The sequence below is a fragment of the Chanodichthys erythropterus genome, chromosome 22 (genome assembly GCF_024489055.1).
Source record: "Chanodichthys erythropterus isolate Z2021 chromosome 22, ASM2448905v1, whole genome shotgun sequence".
In the NCBI taxonomy this organism is placed as follows: Eukaryota; Metazoa; Chordata; class Actinopteri; order Cypriniformes; family Xenocyprididae; genus Chanodichthys; species Chanodichthys erythropterus.
This window is the reverse complement of record NC_090242.1, coordinates 20,096,270-20,109,454: the sequence shown is the minus strand read 5'-3', so window position 1 is coordinate 20,109,454 and position 13,185 is coordinate 20,096,270. Positions and strand designations below refer to the sequence as shown.

The window sequence follows — 13,185 nt, the reverse complement described above, 5'->3', positions numbered from 1 at the left end:
ATAATAGGGACAATTTAAGTCTGATTACTTTGTCAAAATAATTACTTTGAAACCTGTTTGAAAGACAAATTCTACTAATAATAACTAGAGTAGACTTTTTGATAATAATTTTGAGTATTTTTATGACAATTACATATGACATTAACTGTATTCAAGCATATATTTTGGGGAGGTTATCAAAATTCTCTTATTTACATTTGACAGAATCCCCCACAAGTCCCGTGTCAATAATAAACCACTGAAAATGACTGAGAGAGAATGAACTTTTGCAGTTACAGAAGGTCATCTCATCACCTTTGGATCTCTAGACAGGCAAACAAAGCAGAGCCAGGCCTGAGGGACATTATGAGTAAACAGCCCCTGTAATGGGCTCTTAATCGGACCGGGCAATCTGGAGAGGGGGGCCTGGAGCTGTGCTGGACCGACAGCGAGCTGGAGGTAACTATGTGGCAGTTATTATTAGCGCTATCATTGATCAGAAAGGGAGAGTGCCGCAGATGAAGTGGAATGATGGATTTTATGGCTCCAGCCCACTCTCACTGCCTGCGCTGAGCAAGGAAAGAGGGAAAGAGCAGGCACAAGAGAGCACAGAGAAGATGGGTAACTGTTGCAAAATGAATGTGCAGAGGCTCTAGACTCATTTGAATTTTCACTCGTTCATTTTCTGTTTTACATAGCACACACACAAACTATACTGTGTATTCCCTTCATCTTTTTCACCCTCTTCGTCTGCTCTCAGAATGCACTCTTTATATTCCTTAAAGGGATAGTTCACCCAAAAACACTTACAATCTTGTCATTCCAAACCCTTATGACTTTCTTTCTTCTACGAAACACAAAAGAAGAAAAACACCCAGAAGAAGAGATAATTAGAGGCTATCGTGCTAAAATGGTTTGAAACACCATGATATTTTTCTTCTAAACACAAATGAGTCCAATTTCTGCTCACTGTGTCTTTAAGGCTCTGCAATTATAAAAGGCACAGACAGGATTATAGCATGATGGGATGTGGCTAAATTATCTTATATCATGTCAGCAATTCATTGTGGAGAGCTGCCTCTAAAATAACTGCCTTGCTCACTCTGTCTCTGAATGTCAGCTTAAATTCTTGCCAGATGATCAGACTGAGGAAAGCATACTGACATGATTTATGAGGCAGCTGAAGACAAATGTTCATCTTAATGAAAACACCAGTAAAGTCTGATGCTAGTTTTATATCTTAATACATCATACCTAAAATAACTGTGGGCATAAGCTTGCATAAAAATGCTAGAAATCACCATTTCCAACTTCCTTTTAATATTTCATAATTTTCCATATTAGCAATTCATCATGATCATGAAAACATGTCCGTGAACATCACTGAGAACTGTAAAACAAAGATATCGACATTCAGTGCTTAAGTAATACAATCCTATGAATTTCACATTGTAGTTAGAATTATACATAAGAAATAAGTTGTCAGATCATGTCGGTTCGGAGGAAAAAAGAGGTTTTTACTTCAGTTAGCTACATTTATATTTCTTCAATCAAAGCATTTATTTGATCCTGATTACATCTTAACTCTTAACTTGTTTGTCTTAATCGAGTGTGAGATGAAGAGGATATACTGTATAAAGAGACGACATCTGTTTAACATTTATGAGCTGAAACTACCAGTTCACAGTGGAGCCACAGGCATGGATTAATTCACATTAACTCAGTTTGATAAGTCTGGATATAAGCCTAAAAGGATTTTGCAAGAGAGCATTTCATATGGTTAGTGAACAGGCAAGTTTCAATTCCATATATACTTTGATTGTTTTCATTAATTGTACATTCCATAGATTCATTAAAAACAAGATTCTAATTGATCAGGCTTTGTGATTTAAACAATTTCGTAGAGGTGATTCTGTCAGCACAGGCTGATAAATCCTTAAAGGGCAGGACATGCTGCCGATAGGCAGGCTGATGTAAAAAGGAACTGTTACTGAAACAGATTTTATTTTCATCCTGAAGCGTGCATTACCATTTTCTCTAAGACTTCTTGTCTTTTCGGGAAGGGAATTAAAACCTTAATTACATGCATTATGAAGCAAATAAATCATGATGCACTAAATCATGCATTGAATGGGCATCAGAAGACATTTGCACAATAGGAGTGATAACCTAACCATTCTAATAGCGATAAGGCCATTATTGTAAACATGATGCCAGATATTATCGCTGGTGAGGACATGTCTTGGGACATGATGAATTAACACAGGCATGAGCTGAAAGAAATACAAAATAATACAATAAATTAGATTTTGTTAAACTATAATTAAAGAATTAATGTGAATGGGGACTGGGGGAAAAAGCACCATAAAGTAGTGCAAATTGTAGACTCATGTTCCAAGTTTTCTAAAGTAATATGATAGTTTTATGTCGGAAAAAAATAAAGAAAAAGGAACCAATAATGCAGCTCCACACTGGAGCTCTCAAATCAAACATGGTGCCTAAAGCTCGATTCGGACGGAACTCGTTTTCAGAATACGTTAGAGAAATGTGTTTCACAGTTTAATCCCATCTGAATCTGCAAAGTCTGTGTTTTTATTACGCCTACACAACATCTGTAAAAATTCTAGCACAAATTATCTACTGCATTTCGGCAAACTCAAGGGTCCTCTGAGAAATATTTTCCCCTCCGATTGTGAATGTCTGTGATTGCTGATATTGTAGCCAAAGTGTTGTTTGGTTTGTGCAGTGCGTACCAACATGCTTTCATTTCGTTTCAATATGGATGAAAAAATATCATTATAAAATGAATTTTTTTAAAAAAAATCAAATTAATAAATGGAGCCACATTTATTTTTGGTCTGTTTCTCATTAAAAGCTGTTGCTTCAAAAGACTTAACTATACTGAAGAAGTCACATGGTCCACTTTTACAATATGTGGTGCTTTACTGATTTTGGAGCCCCAGCCCCCATTCACTTTTATTATAAAAAGCAGGCAGAATTCTTAAAAACGCCAGAGAGTTAAGCCCGGGATACACTGCAAGATTTTTGGCTGTCCCAGACGAAAGATTGCCATTGTGTAACAATCGTGGCGATTTCTGTGATCGTGGCTCTTAATCGGTGGTCCTATGTTGTACAGTGAGAGAGGTTCAAAGATGGCCGTTTTCCCGGTCTTGCGACCAAAGATAGCCTACTATAGTTTTCTGACAGTGTCAGAAATTCAGCATGATTATGACACAGTGTGTTTGCTGCTACGACCTACGCCTACTGACCAGCCAAATAAATGCGACATGAAATCAAAGCGACGGCGCTAAAACTTAAAACTGCTTCTCAAGCTCTTTTCCCTTCTGTTTTTGCCACTTCCGTTTTATTTTCGGCACACATAAATGTACAACTGAAGGTAAAAAGTGTGATTCAACATGGTCTTTTTGTTTACCACTAGTGCATGCTGATGAAGTTTTATTCTTCTATAGAAACTCGTAGCCTACGAGTCAACAGGTGTCATCATCTTACAGTCTACATGCATGTCGTACCCAAGTTTAATAGATCCATGTCGTACAGTGTGATTTGTAATGATCTTATAGGATTGCTAAAATCGTGCAATGTATCCTGGGCTTTAGCCTATATGAGTTCATTTTTTAATTATACCTTTAATTTTCAAATTATATATAATTTATTGATTGATTGAGTTGCATTGCATATCTGCTGATCTGAGGGGACATGTGGGCATGAAGCTTGAATGATGGATCCCCATATCAACTAAATCACCAGAATGGCACACCAGGGCAATTTGAGTAATTTATTAAACTTTGCTAAATTGTTTTTGAAAATGAGCAAGAAGATGCATTCTGTAATCAGGTAAATTGTGTTGCTGCAATGACTCTCAATAAACACTGTTGAAGAAAAGGAGTAAAAAACTTGGTCTCTTGAAGACTTGAAGGATGGTATTTTCTTGGTGAATTTGATTAGCGAGGCAGGAGTTTATTACCCTCTGTAAAACATTCAGCCGCTTAATGTGCAATAGACTTCCTTCTTTATGCTCTGCAGCAGTTTTCTGTGCTCATTATAAACATGCAAACCCTGCAATTCAACACCCGTTGGGTTCCCTGCCATTCCCTCAGCTCACAGGGGTTAAGCACTTTCATATTTCACACTGACATTGGCCGGGACCAATGGGTAAACTCTTCATCTACACTAAGCTTCCTTTTTAGGATACATAGTTCTAATGAAGATTATTATGCTTTTTTGTTGCGGTTTTCAAGGATTCATTAATATTTAGAAAGAAAATAACAAAAGAACATGCTATCCTTGGGGGAAGAAATTAGTACGATATCATGCTTTGAAAAAAAAAAAAATTCCCAATGAAAAACAACATTCTGATATACTGCTGAAACAACATTAGTGAATTAAGAAATAAAAGGCTGCTGCATTTTATTATTCAGAATCTAACTAGTTTGCTTATCTTATAGTTCATATTTCTGTCAGGGCTACTATACACTTTAAAAAAATTATGGATTTTTTTTTTTTACCAAAGTCCTGAGTTGAGCTTTTTGGGTAATTTTGTTGGGTTATTTTTCCAGTGTTAGGGTAGTTTTTGTGTTACCCAGCTCCTGGGTAGGATGTAATAACCCATTGTTTGGGTAGTTTGTGTACATTTGATCTTATCTAAAAATTTGTTATTGTTCTGTATATCATTTAATTTTATGCAAAGCAACATACAGGGGCATGATGCGAGTCACCTAAACAAGTGTCTCATCTGTCTTTTTGCATGATGGAAACGCCTGATGCCTTGCATAAAATTTTATGATTTTATTCAAAAAGATACAGAATATAAATACTTAGGATGGGGGCTCGTCCGGGATGTTCCCAAGAGAGAAGTCATTCTTCATCACAGGTAAGTTGTTTTTATTGATTTCCTTTGGTAGTAGGATTGATTGATCTCATAATAGGTATAGTTATCCCTTGATGGAGCTCTGATGGAGTTAGTCCAGGAAGATTTGTCTGTAAGGGTACTGTTTAAATGCACAGCTACCAGAGAAATATTTTAGTTATCCTTCCGCCGTTTCGTATCCAGGCCCTGCAATAATTTATTAGTCCCAGAAAACGCTACATTTGTTTGATGGTAGCTGGTTTATTAAATCTCTTTACCAGCTCCACTCTATCTGGAGAGGTTCTTTTTTGTTCTTTTGTCCTTCTCAGACTTGTACACTTATTATTTATGGACAGGTTATAGAGTCAGTCATATCGGCTACGAGTGAAACGCAGGGCGGTGGTCTGAAGTTATCAGTTCCCCTGCCGAATGCGAGCCATCTCCGGCAATTAACCCAAAATGTGTTCTGTTCTATAGAAAACCCAAATTGAGTGTACAGTTTGGTTTGGCATATGTTCTGGATAAGAACTCCCTGCCCATCCATGCAGCCTAAAGGCTCCGGTATACTTCTTTTTCGTTCTTCGTTTAGGGGTAAAACGAAGTTCGAAATGTGTGACCAGCGATATACTGTAAACGAACATCTGACACCGCCCACACTGCCAAGATCGACGTTTAGATCAATATGTAAATATGTGCCATGCACTTTCTTCTCAGTAACAAAGTAAACACAACATAAATGAGAAAACAGTAAGCATTTATTATAGAAAGCATAAGAAAGGCGTCTGATCATAACAGAATGGGAATGTTAGCACGAACTCTGCAAAGTAGCACTCCAGTCACGTCACGTCTTCATATAGCACTTTATTCAATGGATTGCTTAAATTCAAGCAGCTTTACAGTATCAAACATGAAAAACAGTGTTAGTGCCTCATTTTTTTACAATCACAACTTCATTTTGTACTATAAAGCGGCTATCTAGTTTCATGTTTTCACCCACGGAGATCTTACCTGAACAAACTCTACAGATCAAATGAGCCAGAGACGCGTTCCACGCGAATGAAGGTGGAGCCTCAGCGCACACCTCCTATTACAATGGTAGTACGAGGGTGTTTTGGTGCTGGAACGAACTTTTCCTGAAAGTTCGCTTTGGCAAGCCGTTTCGAACTTCCAAAAAGAACACAAAACGAACTTCGTTTTGGCCTGATTTTGTTCGAAATGACGTCACGTCAGTTCTTTCTTCGATTTCGTTTGTAGTATACCAGGGCCTTAAGAGTAAACAGAACAGAACCAATATAAATGTATTCCAGATATCATTAATGTTCAATAATTTAATGTATAACATAATTCGAGAAAGTTGTTCTGATTTCAAGGGGAATCAGAAGGCTAAGTCCTGACTTGACGAGAGGAGGAGCTGGGGATGGAGGAGGGTAATTAGCTCCAGAGCACTGCGATAAGCTGCTGATAATACTGATGGACCTTAGGCTGTAGGCATCATAGATGGTATATAAGTATATATATCTTCAAAATAAATTCCTTTCACTGAAGAAAGAAAGTCATATAGGTTCAGAATGACATGAAGTTGAGGACATGCTGATATTTATTTTGGGGTGAACTACCCATTTAAAGCTTCCTGTTGGCAAAAATACACAAAATCCTCAGATCATGCAACAGGCAACTTTTTTTTTCATTTGGCTTTCCAATTCCACCCTTTTAAGCACCTGACTGACATGAGCTGATACAGTTTCGCAGATGTCGGCTGTATACCCTAAGTGTCACTGATTAGGTTAGAGAGTAGAGATTTAAAATGTGGGCCAGGGCCACTCAGGGTACAATGCAATCTATTTGTGTCCATCTTGGTTACTTTTGAGAAGGACTGTATACTTCACGGGTGAAAAGCTTTTGTGGCTCACAGTGCAAGTAGTTCAGATAGGAGAGCCGTAATCCACTCCTGTACCTTTTAACACTGCAATAAAAAAGTAAGAACTGGTGCTAACTCTGCAGTTGAAGAGAAACGGAGACCATACATATTTCCCTTTCTAGTCCAATTTGTCAGATGTGTCAATTAAAATGTGATTTAATCACTAACTTTACATGCAGGGTCTAAAATGAAAAAAGAAACGTCAATGTTCAGTGACAGAACTCACATATGTGAAAAATAACTGCACCTGAGAAGCTTTTTTGCACCCAAACACATTTGCCCCATTTTATTTTAGAACATGTTTTCATATTTATGATCCTCAGGAAATACCTGCATGTTTAACCCGCATGTATGTCTGCATTGTTGACATACAGCGTAATAAACAGAGAACATAAACTCCCCTGAACTATTAATTATTATGGTACGTGTCTTGTAATTCGAGTCATAAACTGTTCCCAGAGGCATCACATTAATTGGCTTGTACAACTTCTGGGACAAAAACGGGACTTTAGGCGGTCATCTATGTATTAAAACTTGAATAAATGACCATACTAATTAACTTCTGTCATTAAGGTTATCTATTTTTACATGACACTAATACAATAAACAGATTTAAATCCTAGCCAACACAGAAATCTCAATTAAGTCTTCGAGCTTCATTCCATCAAAATCCAGTGAAATTAACAGACACCCAAGGGAAATTTGACAGATGACTGTCGCCGCTAAAAACTGATGACAAAAACAACTGTTATAATTATGATATCACATGGGTGGGTATTTCAATTATTGCAGGATTAATGGCCATTTTAATAATAAAAGCTTGTCTGGGTTACAGAAAACTTTGTTTACACAATTATTCAACATTGTATGGTATGTTATGAAAAGAGATATTAACATTAATAAAATTATAATGATAAAATGTTTAAAGTTCACCACTTTAAAGTCAATGTGAAATGGCATTTTACTTCTCTAAAATGTATTGCATTTAAAGGGTCAGCAATTTTTTTTTTTAAAGAAATTGCTACATTTATTCAGTAAGAAATAATTTAATTGATCAAAAGTGAAAAATAAACTTTCCATTCATTAAAGAACACTGAATCCTGTATCATGGTTTCCACATTAGGCAGAACAATTGTTTTCAACATTGATAATGATAAGAAATGTAACTTGAGAACCAAATCAGCATATTGAAATGTATTCTGAAGGATTGTGCAAATACATTAAGAATTACAATCAGCGATTCAAATATAAAAATAACTTATTTCAAATACATTAAAAAAATCCCCAAAACCTTTGAATGTTTGCTTATTTTCAAGACCAGGAATATGTATAAGAAAGTAAACGGTGCCAAATGTGTTTTCATGTCACCTCCAACATCAAAGCAGTTGTTCCCATAACACTCACTGCATGAAGTTGTGTGAAGCTCCTATTAGATCGTATAAGAAACATGCAGCTGGCAATATGAATAGTAAATTACAGCAGGCATCACAGACTTTGTGTGAATGTGCTGAAACCAGTAATGAGAGAAACGTTGTTAAAGGACGCTAAAAGAGCAGGCCAGTTGAAACGTCTCCTCAGGAGAAAGGTCTTGCCCAAAGACTGATAAATGTTAATCACCTGACATTAGCAGCAAGAGACGGGTCACGGCAATCAACCCGGTGAATACACTGAAATGACAGGGAAGATATGGCACTGAGTGCAAATGGAGAGAGTGTGAAGGAGGTCAATATTCACTTAATTTCTTTGCAATAGTACTCTGTATGGATGTTATGTTAGTGTTAGCGATTTTGTGTGTTATCTACTTCACGGTTTATTACAGGTGTCTCACTGCAGCCAATTACAAATGCCTCTTTGTGAGCGTAGTTGGAAAACTTTCAATACCCTGCTCAGAATTTGGCAAAGCAATTCATGTGTTTGCTAATTGGATGCCTGTGCACGTGGGTCTTCCTAAATGCCTCTTTCTTCCCAAATCAACACACATCTTCCCTCTGTGAACTGACAGTAATTGCTGACTTGAGCGGTAGGGGAGTCATCAGCTACTCTTTCTGTCGATATCTCTATTCAGCATGGTGTGACTGAGTACAAGGTTAAAGCCAGACCCCCACAGGGGGTTACATTAAATTTCCAACCTGTAGGAAGAAAACTGTGTTTGATGGACTATTCTGTCACTCCAATATTAAATATGTTTGATTGATGTATGATTTATAATCAATTTACATTTTCACCAAAGATGAATTTTAAGATAGCAACTATAGGGCGCAGGGTGCCAAAAAATAATGAGAAAGTCAGTGGCAATTCTTAAACTTTTATGTTGGAATATTTGGACACACATTTGCAAACAAATATTTTAAACATGTTTCAGTGTCATTTTAATGCATTTAATGCTAGGGAATGTTATGAGTTCTTTAGCAAAAACAACCAATCACAGGCTGCCTCAACGCTTACCTTATTAAACATTCATGAGCTTTGCACAGACGCAGAAACTTTCAAACTAGGGTCTGAGGTCTCAATCCTTTTATGGTTGAGGGAAAAAATTCAAAACAATAGCAGATATATATATGACGACATTTCCGTCAAAACAATGCAAGAAAAATATATTTAAGCTTTAAGTCTATTGACTCAATGCCTATTGCAGTCCAAAACGCTTACGCTACGTCCTACACCTTCCATTACGAAAAAAGCTTAACTAACACGACGTCTGTTACGTTTTCTTCCTACGTTGAATGTGGAAGACGGTCTGGCGGAAGCTAGATATTTTACTTTATATCTTGTTAAATATGGATATTTTTCTTGCACAAATGCATCGCTTCGCTTCAGAAGGCCTTTATTAAACACCCCACCTCCCCCGTTACGTTTTGTTTTGGATGAATGCACTTTCTTGAGCTTTATACTCGTTGGACCCGTTCACTGCCATTATAAAGCTTAGATGCGTCAGGATATTTAATAATTTAACTCCGATTGTCTTCATCAGAAAGAAGAGAGTCATATACATCTAGGATGGCTTGAGGGTGAGTAGCTAAAGCTTGGGGTAATTTTTGGCCAATTTGGCCAAAATAAGTATTCACCTACCTTAAATGCAAAATATAACATTTACATCTCGGTCATCAACACTTGTTGTTCCACACCAAATCTTGTAGACTTAGAGCTTGCAGCACGCTTTATGTTGCAACATCAGCATAATGCCACCAGAGTCACGGAGGCATGGGAAAATATTTGGGACACGAGTTACACCACTAGAGGGCACTGGCGCGCTTGTTGAAGCAAATAGAGTACAATAGTCCATGGTCAAATCACTCAATGACTACATTAACACCTGCATCATCACTCTTATTAATGTAACCACAACAACTGCAATTGGATATAATCATTTGTAAAATTATAATACTCTCCATAGACATAAGGCCTTATTGATGGATTAATCTACTCCTGATTAACTATTCACAACAGGTGTATTACAAAGCACTACTTGTTTCAATGCATGCATCCACAAGTAGGCTACACATCGAATGAAGCTGACTCTTTCATCTTATTTTATTGTAAGCTACTTCATTGTATTTTTTATTATCAATGCTGGTACCTTATTTTATATGTTTGTGCCACTGCTTCTATCGAGTATAGTAATGCTTTAATATTTTATGTAAACAATCATGCAAATAAACTACTTTGAAGTTTAAATTGAAATTCTTGTGCAGCCCTCCCAGTTTAGCAGCATTTGCTGAGAGAGAGAGAGAGAGAGAGAGAGCATCAGTTTCATGACTCACTGTGCTTGTCGCTGCGGAACCCAAAGAGCAGACGAAAGCACGAGGAGTATTCACTGTGGACTTCATGGATGAGAGAAAGGAGCATTTTCACAGAACAAGTGATTTTTATTATTTCTTTCCTCACATTGTTGAAGTTTTTGACTTTTTCGGCATCAAAATTGTGACGGGCGATGCATGCACCGACAGCTGGACTAGTTCCATTTCTTAAAGTGTAGCCTATTAGTAACTGTGGAAGTCCGGAGTAGGCTACATATTGCCGTCTTCTTCGTCTCCGTCTTATTTAGGCGATATAAACCCTTATAATTTTTTCTTAATTACCAATATTCTCTTTTAAAAGTCACTTCATTGTTTACGCGAGGACACCTCGCGCCTCCTGGATTTACAGTGGATGTTTTTACATCGTTATGAAGCGTTGTCGAGCCTCACAGACGATGTTCAACTTTCCTGTGAGATTCTCCACACAGCCGTGTGTCCTCCTGACGCTTATTTAGACGGATCATTCATCCACCAGACTGCTTTTAACAACAGACACTTGTGGCACTGCACTACAAATTTGGGACTTTTCAAGGGATGGCACATCTATACTTTTAATGTTTAAGGTGCTTCCCAGACACTTCAGAACACATTTAAGACCCACGAAGCTGTCAAGATGACAACATTTAGTAACTGCACCGCAGGAGAGACTCGTGTTGAGATGCTTGGAGGGGGAAACATCTAACCGATACTCTTTCGTTTCGTGCTTATAAAGAGATGAAGGCTCTGTGTATCGTCCTGTAGACATTAAGGAAGATTTATCGGTGGGAAAACACTGACCCGTTCCCTTCTCCTTCCCCGAAACCAACTTCAGAGGAACTGAAGATGCTGCGTCTCAGCCTAGCTGGGCTCATGTTGTTCATTCTTTGCAGAGGTGAGTCTGTCAGAGCGCATCAGCAGTAACAGGTGAAGACCTGCATGCTGCATCCGTGTCTTTTACTTACCAAGCTAATTTCTTTCATCACCATATATAAATGAGAATAAGTGCACCAGCTCAGTTATTCATCACATACAGCTTAAAGGTGCTACTTCATGGTGTGTGAATCAATATGATTACAGATTGCCAGAGGTGCTCTTGACATGTTATTGATGACCGGTTGTAAAGCAATTGAAGGTGGATTCCAAATGACCATGGTTAAATGTGCTGAATATACAATTACCATATAGAATATGTTGCAGAAACACTTCACAAACTCTTTGGCAACTATCCATTTGTTTTTACATTCAAAAGAACTTCAAATGAAAGAAACTCATACAGGTTTGGAATGACACAAGGGTGAATAAATTGCCATTTTAATTTTTGTGCGAACCATCCCTTTAAATGAGTTCTGGAATTGAGACTAGTTTGTTCTAACCAGTTTCTTCCTGAAACTGTTACATGTGTTAATCATAAATTCCTTTAGTGTAATGTAGTTAGATAGACATGTCATGCTCGCCAGAACTATAATGAAGTTAGTTATAAATGAACACAAATAAATGCATTTGAGATTCCAGAATCGTCATGATAGTGAGGTAAGCAGCTCCATTATATAGCTCCTCCTGACCCATCATTTTGTACTCCATTACTCTTCTAGAAGAGATGGTTCAGGTCAAAAGGGCAGGAAAATGTCACATATAATCACACATAAAAATAGTTTATTGCATTCAGTGAGAGGAAACATGAATTTCCTTGGACATCATCATTGCTTTTCTCAAAATTAAAAGGGTGAGTCATTTTTCTCAGGGAATGAATCACTCTAATTCTCATGAGTGTGTATTTCTCGTGTCATCTACACTCTGTGCATTGGGTTTGATTTGTCTGGCACGCCGAACTGGCTTAAGACAAACGCGGCACTGACTATGCTAACGTCATTCAAATGCACTTTAGCTTAGATGCTCGGTCTTGTTCAAGTCACAAAATGAAACGGAGAAGTATATAAAACAATAAGACGTTGATGCCGAAAGAACAAGAGGGTTCGCATCATTAATTTAGCGAACAGCACTCGGAGCTATCATGAGAAACTTTATGAGGATCATAACATGGAAATGGAGGCCATAAACATGGAATCCTGAGAAAGTTGAAGTACATTACAGTGATTGGTCCACTTTAGATCAATGCATGGTCATTAGATCCATTGCTGGGATTAAGCAATGATATAGTCAGAGGGGGGAAAAAGCTAAAAAAAGACTATAATCTTTATTTATTACCCTAACTGGCTAGGAACCTCACAGAGGCACCTGTTGTGGTGCCAGTGGAAGGCAGTGAGATGATGAAACAATAGTGGGTCCCCTGTGAGCCCACGCTGAAGTGCCAGCATCATTACCACGCACACTCACACAAACAACAAGACTATTAAGAGTGATTACAAGAGCTGTCTTTCTCTGTCTCACTGATCTTTGGCTATGGAGAGAGCGAGAGAGGGGCTGTAATCACCTTCCTCATAATTCAGGGTGGCTGCCAGCAACCGTATGCCGCTTCCTGCTCGACATCAATAAAAATAAACGCAGCGACTGTGTTTTGTTGAACACGGTCCAAATAAATAAGTGTCAATCTGACAACCTCGGCTTGAGGATGGCAATTTAGACCTCAAAAATGATTAGATGGAGTGTTATAATCATTGCGGTAAACGTTGATATATTGTTTGAGA

General features: G+C 37.7%; 1 protein-coding gene across 1 annotated transcript in view; it reads left to right on the top strand.

The window, feature by feature from the left end:
- Window positions 1–497: 497 nt before the first annotated feature.
- Window positions 498–13,185, top strand: part of si:dkey-112m2.1 (transmembrane protein 132C) — a 182,401-nt gene continuing 169,713 nt past the window's right edge. The window contains 3 exon segments of the mRNA XM_067375380.1: window positions 498–600; window positions 11,311–11,351; window positions 11,354–11,432. Coding sequence (XP_067231481.1) covers window positions 498–600; window positions 11,311–11,351; window positions 11,354–11,432 — 223 coding nt within the window.